General features: G+C 34.1%; 1 protein-coding gene across 1 annotated transcript in view; it reads left to right on the top strand.

Annotated features, from left to right (window-relative positions):
- acj6 (abnormal chemosensory protein 6) overlaps window positions 1-21,874 on the top strand; it is a 71,785-nt gene that overhangs the window by 29,012 nt on the left and 20,899 nt on the right. The window contains exon 2 of the mRNA XM_076135245.1: window positions 18,550-18,606. Coding sequence (XP_075991360.1) covers window positions 18,550-18,606 — 57 coding nt within the window. The remainder of the gene's footprint in view (window positions 1-18,549; window positions 18,607-21,874) is intronic.

Genomic DNA, 21,874 nt, shown 5'->3' with positions numbered 1-21,874 from the left:
CAAGTTTATTAGGACCATACCAATTGATATTCATTAGTCTATGCCTATAGGAAAAAGGCGTGATTTAAATACTATTGCCAAAGTAGAAGTTTTTTGGTTTTTTGTTAGTTTAATTGGTGTTTTTTAGTCTCAGTCTATCCCTAAATGAAAATAGCGTGATTTTATGTGATTATGTACGATAGTGATACCACCAATTACCCATCAACGTCTTTACAAACACGATAAGCTTATATGATTATGTCAAGCATCAACCACGAGCAAAAGAGTTCTAAATCAGTTTCTTCTTTTTAAATATTAAACCTACAAATGGCAATCAAGTAGGCAGTTACAGCGATAATAATGTTCTGTACATTTCTGCGGCCAGTGTCTTCTATTTAAACGCTACTAGAAATAGTGCAGTAGAAATACACCGGCCGTCGTGTTGACAGTCACTAGTACTCAGGTGTCCGCTGCTCCTGTTATATTTTAAGTTTACTAGTACTTTAATATGTTTTACGAGATTTTGATCGCGAAATATTTGTGGAAGGTTATTAAAATAGATGTCATTATGAGAGGTTTTTGTTCTCAATGTTTAATGAGAATTATCACAGTAGTAAATAAATAAAATATAAGTATGATTGGAAAACTCACACACGGTCATTTGATTCCAAACTGAGCAGAGCTTGTAGTATGGTAACCAAATAACTGATAAACATACTTATATATTTCTAAATACATACTTATATAGATAAATTGACATCCATGCTCAGAAGTAAGTAAGTAAGTTACTAACTACATGACAATGTTGCAAAAGGAATTGAAATTTTACCGTCTTGCTTTTACGATTAGTGAAGGAAAGACGGACAGACGAATCCTTGTAATAGTGCTTCAATTCTCCTCTTCGCATATAAAACTCTAAAAACAATAATCATGCAATGGAATTGCATATACACAAAAAACTCGTAACTTAAACTATATTATGTGTGCGGAAAAGCATCTAGTAATTGAATTTCATGATAAAATATTATAACAATAAATCGATTTATTCAAATCGCTTCTAGAAATAGAATCTTGTGCAATAAGTCTGAATATCACACACATCGTTTAATCACCTAAAACTTATTTCTCCACTACACTTCAAACAAAATCCACTACACCTTCAAAATATCCACACGTCCCTCTAAAACAACATGCATAACATATTGTGAAACGACCGCGACGTCCTCGAGGGACGGCTCGCGATTAAAAATCGTACGATAATTAGTCGCACGTGTGCGCCCGCCGCGAGGGGAATACTTCCGGTGGTAGACACGCGACTCTACCACTGATGAGTAGCCTTCCTTCCTACTCTCGACTTTTTGATTGTTGTTTAATATTTTTATTGAGCTCGTGGCTTGGTTTACCACAGCCGTACGGATCGATCTCTGAGGTTAAGCTACGCTTGCCGAGGTTGTTCCGTGGATGGGTGTCCATCTTATACATATCGAGTTCCTCCGTGTTTCGGAAGGCACGTTAAATTGTGGATCCCGGCTGTCATTTTCGAAGATCTTTGACAGTCGTTAACAGCTAGTAGTCAGAAGCTTGTAAGTCTGACAACCAGTCTTACCGAAGGGTATCGTGTTAATACCCAAGTAACTGGGTTGTGGAGGTCAGATAGGCAGTCGCTCCATGTAAAACACTGGTATCCAGCTGCATCCGGTGAGACTGGAAGCCGACTCCAACATAGTTTGGAACAAAGGCTAAGCTGATATATATATATATTAATATTTTTATTGATATATTTCAAGAGTGATTTATATCGATACATCTTGTCATAAAGGACCGTCGTAAAGGAAGTGTAAGCCTGGTACTAGGTCGCGTCTCTGCCTACCGCTATGTATATATGTATGTGAGTATACATATATACATAAGTGACAGTGGTCGGTAGGTCTGTAGTTTGATTCCATGTTTAAAGTTGATTTGTAAGCATGATTTTGATACCTCTCTTCAAAGTTAAGTGTTAATCAATGTTAAGCTTTTTTTCCATCCATTTCAATCCATTTGGTCAATCGTTCAGATCTAGAAACTTAATGAAAAAAGGATATTTAGAACTGAATTAATCAACTTGCATGGAGAAGGATATTCTAACCTGAATTACAGCAGACACTAAATATACATTTTTACGCGAGTAGACAGTCGGTCAACGCCCTCCTTCATAAATTTTGATATTGTTCAATTGTTTATAATTTTCGGAATAAGTCTAACTCATTACAAAAATTTAAAAGCTTTAGTCATGTAAAATATTCGCAATAACGAGAGATGTCGTTGATGTCTTTTATACTGAATTTTGTAAAAACCTCCACAGGGAATAATTTACAATTTATTTTTACGTATCTGGATATTCCAAACATTTTCAAGCTATTTAAATTGGATGTTGGTGTAATCAGACAATGTTTAGAATATATTCTGGACACGGAACCTCCTAAACAGCCTTCCAGAAACGAAAACGTACTCAAGCCTTATTTTATTTCTTTTTTTAATACTATTAAAATTAAATACAAAAGTTTGAATGGATAGATGTACACTTGTTATTCTTTCATCAAAAAAATATGAATTTAATTTTGATTTAAGCACTCCTTACGTAGCCCAGCGTATAGCTTGGTTACCCATAAGTTTATCTTCATCTCGGAAATGATTTTTCTATTTAATTTCAGATGAGGACTAATCTTTACATAATTTTAATACTACAAAAAAATAGGAAAGTTTGGATGTCTGTATAAATATTTGCCACTCAATTTCTTCAAAACGACTGAACAGATTTTTATGAAAATGTCAGTGTCATAATGTATTTACCAGACTAACACATAGACTACGATAATGAGGCCTATGCAAACAAAGTCATGGGTCAAAGCTACCAATAATTCCATAATTAATTTCTTTACATTCGTCAATAACCACAAATATCGTAGTCTGCTAGAATATTAGCGCGAAACCACTGTGACGTCACTACCGGCCGGCACCGGATCTCGCGTATCGACATATTAATTAGCTGGTCACATTGAACATTCAGTTACATTAACTACTGTTTATGTAAAACTATGTATTGTATATAATGCTCCGATAATGTCCACTTGGGAATTATACAACTGTTTCCTGTGTTTCTATACTAGTAATACTCCTTGGTTGTCTGTTCTCGTTTAACTAAAATTAAATGGCTGTCTCATATAGTGTTAGTTAGGACACCAGACTTTTGACACGTGGCCGGAACAGTGACAGTTTTCATAAGGATTCTTTATTTTATTTAACTAATATTAAGTGTAAAAGGTTTTTTTAAAGATACTTTATTTTCAAGACCATCGTTTGATTAGTTTAAGGTTTTCAAGTATTCATAGATTTAAATAGGTAGTGAGCAATTCAGCCTTTAAAGGTTTCTTATATCATCATGATATGAGTTTTGATTTTTAATTGTACCATTTTAGTGTTCTTTTTCCTTTTATCCATTGTGTTATTCAACAAAGACGATTAAAAAAAACATTTAAAAGACAAGTTCTAGAGCGTTTACGAACTATTTTAAAATTAAAGATTATTTAAAGTTACAAACAGTCACTAAAAAACTTATCAAACAATTTCTTTACAAATCATCTGAGCTATTAAAAAGTAAAGCCAATTCACAATAACACTTAACTTGGTCGACGGGACGTCAATAATACCAATAAACTTGTCGAAACTTTCTTAAGTAACTGTTCAACGAATTTTATCGATTTAATGCCTTTCCCACCCCATACGTCAGAGGGTTGATATTGATAGTCGTCGACAGAAACACCGTTGACATCCCCTACGACACAAGACACAAATAACCCTCACACAAGACAGAGAACATTCAACCTTAACTGTAAAGGAATAAGGTTCATAATAACTGTAAATATAACTTTGTTTTGTATCTAAGAAAATATTTTTCCTCGCAAGTGTTCTGAGGTTTCCCGTAGGTCGGGCTTAGGGTGACTTTTTTTTCTAACTCTCGCCTTTTCATAACTGTCGGGATCGAACCGGTCGCGGGATTCCCTCCAAATCCTTTCTCATCCCATTCTTGGGTTATAACTTTGTTTTAAGTTCGTTTTGCTAAGGGTCTTTGGGTGTCCGTTCCTTTTAGATAAACAATGGATGATTTGCAGCGGCTTCCACTGCGATTTATAAGATCAATTTGGCGGGAACTTTTTAGAAGAAAAGTTTTTCTAGCTTGTTACGATGTCCCACTGCTGGGCAACGGCTTCCCTCGTTTCACCAAATCGCCCTTTTCGTTAGTAAAACAGGTAACGCTACTTGATTTACTTCAATATTCATCACAATCGAAACGTCCCAACAAACACGCAACAAAGCACACATTCCAAACAAATTCAAAAACGGAATCAATAAACGATTGTCCACTTGCAACCGGTGCGCCCGCACCGGAAGTGCGTAGTTAAACAAGATGGCCGCCGGCCGGTACGGTCACGTGACCGCTGGCCGGATTCACCCCGGCTTCCGGCACTCGCAACACTGTCAAGTGCACAGGTAGTTTCGATAATGATCATGAGCCCCAATATTTTACACGCATATGTTATGATTTTAGTGGTTTTTTCTTTACGGTGTACCATCAGGTGTTTTTATTAATTAATGGAGGGTATTTGTGGCTAATTTTGTGAAGAGTGTTGGTTTAGGGTGGCCACGTGCGTGGTGTGATCGTATCTCACCGTATGACAACACGAGTGCTGTTTATTAGTACTAGTGCTTATTGCATTAGAATTGCACTTGAATTGCGTTTTAGTATGATTGGTGTTTGATTGGTTGCTGTATTAATTTTATACTATGTATTATAATTATTTACGTTTTAAAGGGTATAGCAGTTTAGTATACCTAAATTTCGAGTTAAGGGATGAGTTTTTTTTAAGTTAGCGCCAATCGAAATTCCATTAAATCCTAATATCATTTGATCGACATGAAAACCAATTAGAAAAAAAAAATCAAAAAATTTTTGAAAGTGTTCACGACTTTGAAAATAACACTTCCTTATTTCTTAATAATTATTTTAAAGTAGAGACCTTAAATCTCTGTAGTACACACACTTAATGAAGTCATCATTTTAATTCAGCATATAAAAGTACTGATTTAAATTTGCACGTCCTAATAGCGTAAATAACTTCACGTGAAAGAATCATAAATAAGTAATACGCTCAAGCTCTAATATAAATATAAGACAGACACATGACTGACTGACTGACTGACTAAACGACTGACTGACGCCTTGAATATTTGTATAAGGAAACTTGAATACGACTTAAAGGTTAACTAGAATAAAATGAGGAAAACAGATCAAAGAATTATCATTATTCTTTAATATTATTCATGCGGAAATTTAGATAAATAAATAAATAAATAAATATTGTTGGACAACTCACACACGGTCATTTGATTCCAAACTAAGCAGAGCTTGTACTATGGTAACCAAATAACTGATAAACATACTTATATACTTCTAAATACATACTTAAATAGATACATATTATCCAGGCTCAGAACAAATATTCGTGCTCATCACAGAAAGATTTGTCCCGGGTGGGATTCGACCCCACCACTAAGTCAAAACTAACGATCAAATTTTAATGAAATTTGGTACACAGATAGTTTATAACCAGAATAAATCCATAATACTTTTTACCCCGGGAAATGCTATCGCGCGTATGAAGATGCATGCAAAATGTAGTACACATAGAAGTTTATTTCTCTGTCAGGCTGATCAGATTTATCCTGTTATCCGCATTCATCAACTCCTTACTCATGAACATGGACATAATAATATACAAAATTTCCATAAATACGTATATTTTCTAAAAATGTTTCTTTAAAGGAAAGAACGATGAAAAAGTTAAAGAAAGTAAAAGACAAAACCCCTATTTACTAGTTTTAATGAATAAAGGTGAAATCATAAAATTGAAGTTAAAGCTCAAACAAACCGAGAATATTAGATTTTCCGGTAAAACGGTAACATGCAGGTTACGACGAAGCAATTATATTGAATACAGGCTAAATTCCGTAATCATTTTAATTACAGCGATGTCATTTTACGTTGGACGTCGATATTATGCATGGCAGGACTATAAGGCGGCGTTAAAATATAATATTTAGAACATATGTATCTGTCTGAATTAAAATAACTTGATTTATTCTCAAAAAAGAATCCTGACTCTTCAAAAAGTAGGTCTCTATTTTCCTTTGTTTATGGTTAGCAGTTTCTTCACTTGTCTATGGTCACAATCATTCCCGCCAATTTAGTAAAAAGTTTATGTCTTGTCTGTGATTGCGAAAAATAAAATGGAGAATTATTTATATTATCTTTCAAACCAATATATTATGAATTAAATTTTTAATTACATATATATTCCACTAAACAACTAAAAATAGAAATAGCAAACTAAACATAAATTTATCGAAAGCTTACCGCATTTAGACCACAGATAACACACAACTATAACGAAATTAAATATCTATAAATTAGCGAATACAGTGTTACATGAAAAGCTATACATTTGGTATTTAATTCCAATTATTTCACGTTTCAAATATAACAAGAACTGACGTTGGCTTCGCTCGTAATCGTTCGTTATAAGTAACTTTTAATAAATCCGCTCGAATATTTCTAATTATAGTGAATCGGAACAACGTTCGTAGAGTAAGTACGTTCCGATGTTAAAAGTGGTTATATGTGTTTTAGGTTTCCAAAATTAGAATAATACAATTTAAAATGGTAGCTGTTTTATTTATACTAAGTATTCATACAAATAATCACTAATGGGGAAGTGTTTTTGTTTGTTTCTTCTTTCAAGTTTAACCAGACGAATTGATTTGGATATAATTTGGCGGGATCATAGATAATAGTAATAGTTTTGTTTTTGAGTAATTTGTCAGGAAGTCATTTCTGTACAAGTGCATTGTAAGGTAGGATTAATAAAAATGATATATGTCAAACATACTGACACTTTGAACAAACTTGATAAAGAACTATGTGTTCTTGTAACAAAGTTTGATATTGACTTTGTGGAAGAATAGTCATAGATACGTACATAATATCACGTCTGTTATGCCCGAAGGTGGATGAAATACACCCGCGTTACGCCGTTACCAATGTTAGTCCCATGTTATGAGTTATTATCATATACCGGCAACTAACCAAACTACGGAAATATTATCATAAAAATTGTATAGACCAATTCGCCCGACCCGGGTATCGAGCCCAGGACTCGGTACCTAGCTGTCGGATACACTATCAACTGCGCCACAGAGGCACACTAAATAGTCGCTGGGCACGGAACTTCTTCCGCCATGAGAGGAAGAGGTTTTGAGTCCACCACGCTGAATGAGTGCGGGTTGGGGATTCAGCATTTCTTCAGGAACTTTGAAAATAATTCTCAGGTAGTCAAGAAATTGTCATAGTTGTTGAAATAAAATCAGACAGTTAATTAAGGACTCTGAGAAATTAACGGTGTCTTCAGAACAGTTTCAAAAAGATCAGGAATGTCATTGTGCTTATTTTTGAATTATACTCTCTAAATGTTCCATTACATTTACTGTTTAGTGTATGTAACTATACGATATCAATTATTGACACCAACTAAAAATAATAAGTAACGTAGTTTCCACGTGAAATATAAAAACAAGCTGAAAATAATATAAAGCGGCCATGGCAACACTGCGTGCCACTACTATGTATATATGTTTATATACTGGTCGTACTACGGCCTATAAGTTGCGTGGGACGGCTGACAGCTGCCGCCAACTTGTTTTATTTCTTTCTACAAGTTTAAGGTTGTCATTAAGGATTAAATTATCGCGAGACGGGAACGTTTCCACTCAATTTGTTTCGACAAATACCTTCCTATGTTATTTAAGCATTTACATCTATATTTTACCTCGACTTACGCTAAAAAAGGATTGTCTTTTCATAGGTTTTTATTTTTGGCATCCAGTTTAACAACATGACCTTTTAGTCCAAAATAAAAAAATATATTCTCAGAAAAACTTTTCATTATTGAAACATCGAATTGGAAATTCTAAAATTGAAAATGGAATTCCGTGAATCGGCTCGGTGTTGGAATAGCACGCGCCTGTCTAGGCATTAACCCTAAAAAGTGTGCGTGGAATTAAATCCAGTTGCCTCCCCAGCAATAAAAAGGCGAACGCTGCGTCTGCTTGTCAGTTCGTTTCTGTCAATCAATTATAGCTGGTGGCGCAGATCACGCAGCGTCCCCGGCCACGCCCACTATCGATCGTGCCCGCCCAAATGCGCTGAAATGCTTCGTGCGCCAAACTTACTCTTGTTTCTATCCGCTCCGTTTGGGAGACGTGATTTTTACGCTTTTTTTTAGTCGACGCAGTCGGTGTAGTCGGTTTTTAACCGACGATAACGACTTCAATGGCTTTGAATATTTAATTTGTTTAATCAATTTTGTCTGTCAAAATTTTTCGGCAGCCTAAAAATAAGGTTGATATCAAAGTGAAATAAAGTAATAGGTACGAGACTATTGTAGAAGAGTATTTTAACTATGACAATGTATAGAATAAAATGTATGAAATTCTGGGTATCAATATAGTACTGGTTACGTGTGTAAATAGTAGTACTATGAGAACGTGAACGTGAGGGCGACGTAACTACGTTTGGAAAACAGTGGCGTCGCGCGCGTACCTCGCCGCTCCACACAACGTAAATACACGGAGATCGTTCAATGGATTATAGCATCACTGTATATTATAAAACGTACGTCTGTCGGACGATATCGACGAGTGTGATACTGATATTGATGGAGGCATTACACTCGTACTGTTCGCTCACTAAGTAGACTAAATACATAGGTTACTTTGTTAGAGCATTGTGCTGTATACTTAGCGTGTATAACTGTCGCAGTATAGAAGTATGTACACAACACTGTGGCGTACAGTTTCTGCCTATCCCCGCGGGGAAACTAGTCATGTTAGAATGTATTTATGAGTTCAGAGCACGCTATAAACCTCTTTTATCCTCACAATTTCCTGGTCTTACTTTTAATAATACACCTGTTTCGTAGCATACGTTTAGAAGTTATATTTTTCCCATAGTTTGAACAGTTTTTCCGCTTATAACAGGCGTTAGAGACACTAAGAACATGCATTGAATTGCTGTGCCGTTTTAACCCGCGAGCACACGCGCTATGAGCATTTCCCTCACGGTGAATTTAAAATTTTCGCAATTTATTGATTTATTTGTCTACGGGTGTCATTTGCCCAATAGCTGAGTTTTATACTTCCCCTGTCCCGTGCATAACGGTTTTTTTATGTTAGTGTGCATCCATCGCTCAGGGGAGGTGGTTTGTTTCGGCGAGTCTCGTCGCGCGGCATTTTGCTCATCGCGCGACTAACAGCGTAAGTATTATTTTTTATTGCTATTTTTTTTTCTTACAGTATTATACCTTATTTAAAGTCTTTATATTTATTTTATTGTTGAATACTGGTGCAATATGAGTTTATTAAGCAGTTTACATACAAATATAATAGTTTTTTTTACAGATGGATAGACAAAAACAACAAATTTATTGAAAGTGATGGAGAGAGTGAGCAGAGCGACCACAACACTTATACTGAGCAGTTATCTTTCTCATCCTCTTCAACAAATTATCAAAAGATTCACAAATGAACCTGGTTTTTCAGAGGATGTGAAACCTGGCGGTGTGCGATCTGCGCGATCTGTCCAAGGCGTAAAAATAGCAAGACAAAAAAGACATGTATTACATGTAAAAAAAAAATATTCACTGAACATGCTTTTACTTTGTGTGTAAAGCTCGTGCATTTGATGAAAATTAATGATTTGTTTTTAACACCTTAATTTTTTTGATAAAAGTTTATTTTTTTTAGTTTATACCAAAAGTGCATTTAAGAAATGCCAATTTAGTTCCTGTTCTTGTAATTCAAATATTATAGTATAACGAATGTTAAATATTAAAAATAAATATTTGATTTGATTTATCACTTTCTTTTTATTATAATTAAGCAGTAAAATATACAAAAATACTATAAATTGTGTAATTTTTGGTTATTTGTAAAACGTGAGCAAAATGCTCTATACGCGAGTGGTCGTGTAAGTTTTAAAGGCGCGTGTGCTCCCGGGTTAATAATGCGGTGTGGTGTGAATAATGATAGATCGCGAGTTGTACGTCCCCGTGTTCGTGTAAAATGTACCGGCGACTGTATTTTTAAATACTTTATTGTTGTAAACGATATACGATATGTATATTTTATGCGATGTTTTATTCGATTATTATAATTCTCGGTAGCTTGTTTGTTTTTATATCAGCAACGTTTATTCCAATTGTATTTATTTTTAATCTGACGGTTGTTTGTTTCAAGGTCCGTTTTATAAAAGCTTTACGTTCTCATAGATACAAATCCGTAAATATATTTTACAAACAGTAGTCTAGGTGTCGGGCTTTATCAATATTAAATGACATTGAAATAAAATATAGCCAATTTTAAAATCATAACGCGGATGGCGGGCGGACTTAGAAATATGTTTTATAAAAATGTCCGCCATATTGACAAAATATTTTTTTTATAATCAAAGAAAGAGGGACTGTCACATGAGCTATTAACTAAAGGTTTTTAAAACAGTCATATTAAATGGTATTCTTTTTCATTGCTGCAATTATATCCAACCAGTAATTAAAGGGTTAAAATAATAGTTTTTTTTTGTCATGTGCAGGCTATTAGCTTATTATTTTTCAAATATGGAATCATATTTAATAATAGTTTTGGTTTAAAATACAGTTTCCGGGTATCGTAATATATTTTTGTAATGAGTTGTTACGAGTAATTATTTGAAGTAAAAATGTAATACTAAAAAGTCGGACACGTGTTTGGAATTGAAATGTCAAAAATAATTCGTTTGTGGTAACTGAATTCAATTAATTTTGGAAAGTGTATGTACCGGTTTCATCAGCTTTTGGGCTATTATTACATACAAGTGGACGATATTATTTTTTTCCGATCTAAATATCGGTGAATTATTTTAGAAATTTTATTCTATACCTAAATACAATTATTATATTCTGTTAGGCAGAGAGTAAAGAATGAAACCAGCTGCCGTTCTTTTATTATTTAATAATACATACATAACATCACGCCTTTTTACCTTAGAGGTAAGCAGAGACTTGCGAACGCCACTTGATACGATCCTTACAAACTTCCCTCGACTCTTCACATACATACATCTTCACGTCATGTAATTGATATTAAATTATACAATATTATTATAATTCTCTATATTAAAGAAAGAATGAATACATTATAAGCACTTTCAAACCGTCTTAACACATTTTCTAATCCCTGTAATTATAGGTACTTATGTAAAGTCGCCTATATACAAAAGTTCCCCTAATGTATATAGAGTCTGAGGCAAAGGCAAGCACTCAGTGAGCAATAGCAATAACAATTACTATAACATTAATGGTTACTGCTAACCGCTAATGTAACGTTATTTTGTAACGCAAGGCGGGACATTCAATGGACGATTACGAGAACTGTCTTGCGATTTTTATTGCTTAATGCCGTTGTATTGTGTGCTGCTTTATTATGGGATAAAATTGAGGTTAGGTTTAGTTTAAGACTAGCTTTTGTTCGTGACTTCGATTAAAAAGATATTTAAGGGTAAAATGTGTTATAGGTTATAAGCTATCAGTGAATCAAATATTATAAAAAATCGTTCTGTAGTTTTTTTGTGAAAGAGTAACAAACATGCATCCATACTTACGAACTTTCGGATTTATAATATTAGTACGATTACATAGGTACATAATAACGTCTCTTACCAAAAGAGACCAGGATACACACACACGTATCTAAAATCACGCCCTTTTCTCATATGGGGAGGCAAAGAACACCACTTGGTACCTGGAAATGAGCAAAAGTTAAAAAAGCTTCTTTATTCTGATTCAATAAACAATAATTAAAAAGGAAATATCACGTCGACATTCAAACGACCTCACAAGCCTGAAATACATACGTAAAACACATTTCACCTTATGTAATTAACTATTAAAACCTTGCATGGTGTCCGTCAAGAATTGTGACGTCACTGTACAGTTGCCAGCAAAAATATGTACACACTGACACATTTTCAACCCAATGTATCATCTATGATAATTTAAACTTTCGTTTTTGTTCAGCTAAATATATTTGTATATGTAAAGGGGTAAGATTCTTGCAACGCAAACATGATAACGAAGAGGTTTTAAAATAATATTGAATCACAAATTTGGTTTATTTTTCTTCCCTTGGACGACTCACACATCGTCATCTTCATCCAAAAATAGCAGCACTTTTGCTGCGGAAACCAGACAACTGATGATAACAGTTTGAATAATTGGAAGTTTTTTTACTTATTTGCGCTAAAAGTGAAACCAATGTTTAATATAAATATTTTTTGACTAAACCTTGTAAATAAATAGTTTTAAAACTAGTACCTATACTTTCCACTCTGGCAAAGCCTTTCACGCGGACGAAGTCGCAAGCGGAACCTGTACTTACACTTATTAGAATCATATAGAATAAAAATTTCATTGTTGTCAATGAGTTTAAAAATACGACAATGTGCAGATCCTCATGCTCGTGACTTCACAGTACTGGCGAAGGTTCCTAGTATTATCTAGGTTATATGTAAGTAGTAAGTAGTAATCAATAGCGGTTATTATGTACTCAACTGCAGGTCTCTGTCAAGGAGCGAACAATCAACACGTCACACTGAATGTGTGTTTTAAATACGTTTGATACAAATTACTATTGTTTCAAGGTTTGTTTTGTTGTATTTTGTTCAGGAAACTTAAAACTTTAGCTTCGTGAAAGACTGAAAAGTTAACGTTATAAAATGCATTTGAAGATACCAAATACCCCATGGTTGCACTATACTAGACCTATATATTTAGGATGGAAAAGAGACATACAATGAGAACACAATCCAAATAAAACAGCGCAACTGTAATACACCGAAGAGTTTTATGATAATAATGTCCTCCTAGCCGATATACGGCTACGGCGGTCAGTTTCATTGAAACTGGCCATCTGTGCAGGACTTTGTTTATAGTGTCCAAGTGTGTGCACAATACACAGGTACACTCTCTATTCCATCACTCTCATAGTTTGGTGGGACGGATAACCGACACGACCAGTGAGAGGTCAGGCGCAGGACCGACGGCTTTACGTGCTCTCCGAGGCACGGAGGTCTTCGACCTCAACTTCCTAACTCCGGGCAATCTCTAAGAAATTCTTAACAGAAAATCTCAGAAAAGACTTTTTGGCCCGACCCAGGATTCGAACCCGCGACCTCTCGCACCGCAGTCGCATATACTACCGACCGAGCCACAGAGGCAGTAAATGTTGTTTTATGATAAAAAACGTACTAAAATGTGTAGATCTGATATCTTTCTCCGCTTCATATGAAACTATCTACTGCAGGCCGACTATATATTCAAGCCATAGGACTTCATATAGGACATATGAAATAGAATTAGACAAAATTTAACACAACTGTTTATGCCTTCCTTCAATCTGTACAAATTTTTTTGTACATTACAATTTACCTACTTAAAACCGTAATGATTATGTTCAAAATCCCGCTCAAAGTACGAAACCATCTCTCCATTACACAACACGACCAGCAGAGTACGCCGGTAGTGTAGTCGCAGCGAGAATGCTCCTTAATGAGAGGCATTACCCGTTATTGTTATGGCATCCCTACTGATTACCCGTTCGCATTAACTGGGGTAAACCTGTGTGCATTCGATTCCGGTAAACTGGGTAAATGTTGGTAAATGTTGGTAAATGTCGGTAAATGCTTGGTAAATACAGGCTTATGTGTTTACTTTATGTATTATAGGGATGCTGAAATTATACGCTATTGGAGATTAGGTTGCATTTCCAGTGCATTCCACTGAATAGTATTGTTCTTAGATTACTATAAATGGGTATTGTAACGAATTATCATAATTTTGCTGTTGTATAGTCATTTTAAGTACAACATAATGCAAAAACATAAGCATCAAGTTAATCTAAAAAAAGTCTTCAATTTCATGTCAAGTCAGTTTTAAAAATCCTTACCATATTACCCAAGTTAGTTTAATGACATATGTTCCAAGATTTTCCTGTACTCTTGCCGATCAGTTTGATATATCATTAATATCATATTGGCATTTTAAAGTAGACATAAATAAGTGCAAAATCTCCAACACGCAATTCGCCAGCGTGGTGGACTCAATACCTAACCCTTCTACATTACGCGAGGAGACACTTGCCCAGCAGTGGCACATGATAAGTTAAATGTATTTTGTATTAAACAAGGTAAGAAAAGTAAATCTCCGTTTATCAAAATGTATTTACATCAAATATCGTAGTTATAATTCAATATGACGACATCTTAAGATCACGCGTTCTGACCTAACTGGCGGCAGACGACAAACTCCCTGCATAGTTAATAGGTATCAACGAGAAATACAAGATTCATATTCCACTGCAACATGTTTGAACATTTCTGATGATCTATGCAACAGGTACTCACGGCGGATTTACGCGTCACTTTTATTCCTATTTCAATTGAAATATATCGATATCTTTAAACCGTTAAGCTGGAAGGTGGAAATTCAGCGAAAACGGCATCCGCCTAGCTTTTGTTGTTTGTTTTTTGATCTTGTTTTCATTTCTGAGTCACTAAGTAATTGGTGTTTGTATGATGGATTAATACGACATTTTAAAGGATAAAACAGTGCTTTTATGTTGGTTTTAAGTTCTAAAAACATAGGTATTTAACCCAGTTTACATATCAACACATATCTCTTCTCGTTTACATACACTCGTCACCAAAAAGCACATACTGTTACACAGAGAGAATCGGGAAGCGTCAACCCTACGTAAAAGCCTAACTTAGTTGTCACTCGGCACTTCAATACGAAAATCCCTAAAAACCGAAACGATAGAGTGCACCCAATTATCAATTCAGATCCCTCTTGGTCCCCTCCCGACAACTCCGCTCCGAAACATTAAATACATATCTTCAAATTGCTTGTAAGCACTGCCACCCTTAACAGGCATTTTTATCATTATCATAATCTTATAGTCGTCTCGCTCTAACCTACTGCAACCGACCGGCTTAAATACCCCCGTCTCGCTCTCTCTTAAGTCCGACGAATTTAAGGCTCATTCTCTTACGTCAGATTGAATTCTCGAAGACTATTATGCTTCGGTAATTGTCGGATGAGATCGTTTTTTCGTTCGTGTGAAAAATTGCACGTGTTAATAGACGGTACGAATTAGGTACGGTTTTATTATGTCATTTAAATATTTATGTACTTGGTATTTAGAATTTTATACCGACATTTTGTTGCTCGTTTTCACGCTACGTTCTCCAGAAATATTTTGTCTAGATATTTCTAACTTTGGAGCTAAATGTGTGAGAAGTTGACATTGACAGACGCATAGTAGAAAAGAGTGACATGTGTGACAAATAGAAATTAGGTACACTCCTCCAAATGATACACGTCAGTAGTGTGCTGAAAATTCTTATATTTAGCTGAAACTTCAAGTAAATAACTGTGTAGATAAATATATCTTGGCTGTGCTGTAGTAATATTCGCGAAGTTGTCCGACAAGTCAAAACTGTGAAGTTTGTTAATGCACAAGGCGGTGTTTCGCGTCTACCTATTTAGCTGCACTCAACGATTATCCGTTAATCTTCAACGCAGTACATTTTCTCCTTTTTAGCATAATATTAAGCCTGAACTACGTAACGTCTTTTCCCGTAATTAAATTACGGTTGCGGGCACTATTTTCTTAAATATTGACTGCCTTTCGTGTAAGCTCTGGTTAATAATATAGTGTTTTGTCACTTAAAATCACTGTAAAACTAATCGGGGCTCACACAAAATTTAATAGTTAGGCAGCGAGTCTCCTTTTTTTAGGAATTTATTTGAGTTTTTCATTAGTTCTTAAAGCCTAATTAGCTTCCTAGCTAAAAGGTACTTCTATGTACAAATAAATAGCCTACATAGATAAATAATATGCCTCCCTATACTATCTAGAGGAAGCCTTTGCTAAAAAGCACACTGACTTACATGATATACTGTAAAACTACACCAACACTCATTGTAAAATTCAGAATAAAAGGCATTATTATACTTCATTATACACTCAACACAAAAACAAACTGAACAATCAAAAAACCGCATTTCACTCAGCAAGCACGAAACCCGGAAACGGATTACCGAAAAATTTAGTCAAAAATCATTAACTCAGACCTGCACTCTTTGAACAAACGTTTGGTATTAAAAGTTTTGGAAGGGGGGTGTGGGGCCTCCCCCCTTATTTAGTCACGCCATTAAGCAGCCGGCCCAAAGGGCTGGGTGTAAATAATTAATGAGTTTTGTTCGAGGAAGATGTCACTTAGAGCGCCCTCATATTTGTAGCTGTGTTGCTCGCGATGCTACAGTTTGGATCTCTTAAAGGGTAATACCTACTGGTTTTTAATTAGGTGTATAATTATTTTGGAATAGAAAATTATTATTTAGACGACTTAAAAATGTTAAGTCACTATAATTGCGATGGTATAGAGTGGCGGTCATTAAAACAAATAGGTGATTTAACAAAATGTCTGTTTTTAAACGAATAAAATCTATAAAATTGAGTTTAAAAATGAAACGATGTCAAAACAATCTATTTTAGAAGATAAGCGACAGATAGAGAGTAATCTTTTAATTACCTATAAGGTTGTCATATTTTGAGTAGTAGTCGTGTCCTGTCTTTACGTTTGATAAATATTTAAGCAAATTCTTGTTATCAATTTAGTAGGAATTCCTGGAGAAACCTGTTAAATTAATAAAATATTATGTGTTAATTTGAAAGCAATTATTATTCAGTTTACTTGGAATCGTTGACTTAGGTACTTCTTTTTCGCCTCTTTCTAATCTACTAGTACTGCGGTAATAAAATATCATATTTCCAAATCGATGACACATACCAAGCACTTTTGTGCCACCAAATATGATCATGAAGGAATCTAAAAATGTTGCTTTTTAATTGTGGATCGCACAAATATTTATTCTGTGTAGAAATCGAACCCACAACCTCTCGACGCTATGGCAGTGAACCAAACACTAACTTAAAAATATTAAAACTTAAAAACAGTAATTTAATAAGTCTAAGTTTAATATTTATTTTAGTTTTTTTTTAATAGCTTAGCTTGGTATAATACTTTTTTAATGTTAAAATGATGTAAAAAGCTTTAAATGAAAAAAAAAACTGTACAAAACAATGTATTTACAAATAAAAGCACAAGTATTTTACAAACGGTCAGTCTAGGTGAAGGGGGAGGTAAGACGATGTTTAATGTAATTGGTTTGTTTGTCGACTTGCCTTTGACGACCACAATCAATCATTGAACACTATTACATATTTATCGTTACAAATTTCTTACAAACGAATCATTATGTCGCGTAAAAACTTTCAAATAAGCATTTTCAGGAAAACGCTAAAGAGCTTACATTAATCTTTTACTATCGAGTACTTTTTCTAAGAATTTATACTCAATTAGTACCACTTTTTACGTTTCACTGAATAATTGTACAAATATCTGTAAAAGGAACACAAATAAATTGACATTACATTTACTTATACAACAAATAAGGACGTAACACTGTATTTAAAACACTTATAACGACTTACTTGCACAATACACAACATGAAACTAAAACTCAATACCTACATCTAAAGCACTAATAAGAATGCAAAGAAAATGCCTTACGAAACGAACTTACGAATGCATAAACAACGACCATTACCTTGTCGCAACTAATAATCGAACCCATTTCAAGTACGGCCTCAAGACGGGGCGTTTCGTCTTCCATCAACGCGGCACGTGGCCATCTACAAACTCTTTAAAAAACACTCAGTATCATTAACACAGTGAAACACTACAAAATAATTGGCGGGCACCAATAAGCAAATACAATCAACCAGCAAAACAAACATTAGAACGGCTAGGTACTATTAAATGAGCATCGAATGCAACCACGCCTCTTGTACATGAAATTTTAAACAGTACTTAGTGGTCAATTACCGTTCTGTCTTATTTTTTATTCGTATGCAACACAGCCCTGAACATAGGGAGGTATTTTACTGTACACATATTTAAGAGGTTGCTGCGATCAATTCTATGCACTTTGCGTTCAGTTGCTTTCATCGTCGGACCGATAACGACCCGTGACTAACTTACATATAAGTTTACAATACTAACTTTATAATAACAACTAACATTAACTTTAAACCTGTGGCACCCGTATTTCGGGTTAAAATAACAATTAACCAAGAACAAACAAAATACCTTCAAATATGTTTCGTTTCTTTTTAAACGTAAATAAATATTTTTTGTATGCAAAACTTTATCAAAATTATTTGTACTACTACTACTTTTTCTGGTTTTATTGGTATTTAGAATTAAACTGTGCATGCAAGAAACGTGTGAAGGTAAAAAACGGAGGTTTCTCTTTCCAGAGTCGAATACTGGAAGACGCATCGTTGATGTGCAACTCATGGTCACCAAGACACAACGTAAGTCAACATTATAATATCTTTTGAAATTAGACATTTTAGATTTTTCCTTATTTCACATTTTGATGGTAACATAGCCTCGCGAATGCGCTTGCGTTCATCTTTGGCCAAAGATGTTCTTTTTTATTTTTACTAATTTTATATTTTTAGCAATGCGATAAACTTTTACAGAGATTTGTTTCTTTTGTAGGACATTTTCTATTTGCCTTTTAGAGTATAGTTTTGGTAGAGATAGAAAAATTTAATTACTTATTTTTATTGATAGTTTGTAGACATTGGCGTCATTTGGGTGTGACGCGTTTTATTTATTAGGTAAGTTTATGAACGGGCTTGAGTCGTGCTGAATATGAAACAAAAGCATGATTTAAAATTTGTAATATGTTTGATATAACAATATTTTTGTTTAACCGTTCATGTTATCAATATAAAGGTTTTTGAGAGATTGAAATTTTATAGAGTAGGTATTTTACAGTGGCAGCAATAGTATATCTCTTGGATTTCTTAGCCGTCTTAGGACATTTTTGCGATCATTCTAGGGGTCTCCTAATACAGGCATAATAATATGTTTGCTGAGGATAAACACTTTTGATTTTTTGAATTAGGTATTCCTCATGTTAATTATCTTAATTTTGTATTTATCGTCTTCACACTAATTGTTAGTTAGTTCTTTTGGTTTTTCAGAGTAAGTTCAGTTATTTTTCTAGTGGTGTAATTATTTTTCACTCTAATTAAGTTTGTTATATTATTGTAATAATTGTTACTTCAGTATTTTGCCTATAGCATTTAAGTAAAACATTAAATTAATCTCATTATAATAAGTTCATTCAATAACAAAAACAAAATGTATCAAAACAAACATTCTTTTAAAGTCGTATTTCAAAGTTTACTCGTGACATGATCGATTATTCATGTGGCTGAACTTCGCTTGATATCAAACTGACGCGGTCAATGAAATAAGTGGGTGGTACTAACAACCCATTTATTTAAAACAAATGTACATTTTTACCTAAGGTTTGTAGCTTGTAGTCTTTCAGGCTTGACTAAATGACTAACTGTAGGTCGAATAGTAAAAAAAAGCTTAGATCTATCAATAATATTGTGCAATACGTTTGCACAGTAAAAAAGCAGTTAAGTTTGCACAATAAAATGAATTCAATGACAGTTTAATACTGTCAAAAATATCTCAGAAAAAAATCCGTCTATAATGTTGAAGACAATAAATTATAAAATTTCTTAATTTCAAGATAAAATATTTATAATAATATAAATATTTTCGAATGAATAAAGTTATCAAAATCTTCTTCGAATTGTATCACAAGAACTAGGTACTTTTTTAATGCAAGCAATACTTTATTGGAGACTAAAACTTTTAATTAATAAGATAATTGCACATGAACCTTGTACAGTAAAGCGAAGACAATCGAGCTTGTAATTAGTTTAACCATTAGACATCTAACCCTGTAACTTTATAACTATTAACTATCACGCATTATAATTAACTCGTATTTCAAATCGATTTTCCGATTATTTCTCAAGAAAACTCGTCTTTGTTCTAGTTGTACTAAGATAACGTTCAAATAAAAAAAAATATTTTATCGTTCCAAAAATTTGGAATTAAATAGATATCTTTTTCAATTCACACACGGTTATTTAATTCCAAACTAATTTACTGCCAAACACTTACATCCAAACCAAGTTAAAAAAATATTTTTCTTTGCTTACTCTTCTCAATAGTAGTTCGCAGTTTGATAAGTTTAAATTTCTAACGTAATACGTATACCAATATATTTAGACGAACAACCATGTCATGGTAGTCTAACTAGATTTGACCTCCAAATGACCGAGAGCACGTGTAAATACGATATAATATAAAAATAAATTCTGACATTTTCCTCTGTGATTGAGTTTTCGTCGAAATACTGAAAATTAATTACCGATACTGAATTTCGTGATATGTCAGGTCATGGGCCATGGTTGCATGAAACCATTTTTATTCGATAATCTTAGTGATGTATCCGAATCGATTATATTCGTGTAACATGATACAGGTGCGTATCCGAACGTGTAGAACATTTTTTACGTTTAAAAAATGACGGGAGTTTTGCGTTCGAAGTTTAAATCTCGCGCTTTTTCTTATTTGTTTGGCGTCTGTGGTTTATTGTTAGTTAGTTAGTACAATTAAATTTGAACTAAACCTTTGATTTGAACAAGTGAAAGTTTAGTTAATAAATAGGTTTAAAATATATTTTAAAGTTAAAGCCCACTTTTTTGATCTTTAACAAGAAAAGTACGGTTATGTATTATAATCCAGAAACAATCTTTTCTCGAATCCAAAGACGATACAAGAGGTTATACGGATGTTCAGAAACCGTGAGTTATTTTCTTATCTTTTTATCGTAAAGTTAGTGGTCAACCTAGTGTTAAAGTTGTTCAAGCCGCCCGAAGGTCTTTGACATGGCGTGAGTCTTTTTAATCAAAATAAATAAATTAATTTAACCCGTTACTGTCCTACTGCTGGGCAAGGATAATGAAGAAAGGGTTAGACCTTGAGTCTACCAATTGTGGGTCTTCGCATACCTTCAAGAACTGTTCTAAAGAACTCTCAGGCATGCAAGGTGGCATCACGATGTTTTCCTTCACCGTTGGAACAAGTGATAATTATTTCTAATACACACGTAACTTCGAAAAGTCATTGCCTCGGGTTTGAACATGGAAGGTACCAACTTATACCACTCGGCTATCACTGCTCTCATCAAAATATTATATTTAAAAATCCATAATAATTATTTCTAGTACACACGTAACTTCGAAAAGTCACTAGAGTGTTGCCTCGGGTTCGAACCTGTGAGGTACAAACTTATACCACTCGGCTATCACTGCTCTCATCACATTATCCAAATATGAATAAATATTATTGTACAACTCACACACGGTCATTTGATTCCAAACTAAGCGGAGCTTGTACTATGGTACCAAATAACTGTTAAACATACTTATATACTTCTTAATATATACTTATATAGATATATATCACACTTAAAAATCCATAGTAATTAAATTACCATCTGTAATGTACAAACAGTCCCTCAAAGTACACAAGTCGAGTACGAGGCATGAATAATTCGTAATTATCAAAATAATTTGTATATTTTGGCTCAGGACGAGAGATAACCCTCGTCGGTCCCCCACGTAATCGCTGATACTAAGTGCACAGCGCATAATCCGGCGCGCAATGAGCCGTACACTCGAACACACAAGTGTTAAGATC

Source organism: Anticarsia gemmatalis, chromosome Z (genome assembly GCF_050436995.1).
Source record: "Anticarsia gemmatalis isolate Benzon Research Colony breed Stoneville strain chromosome Z, ilAntGemm2 primary, whole genome shotgun sequence".
NCBI lineage: Eukaryota > Metazoa > Arthropoda > Insecta > Lepidoptera > Erebidae > Anticarsia > Anticarsia gemmatalis.
This window is presented reverse-complemented; position numbering and strand designations above follow the sequence as displayed.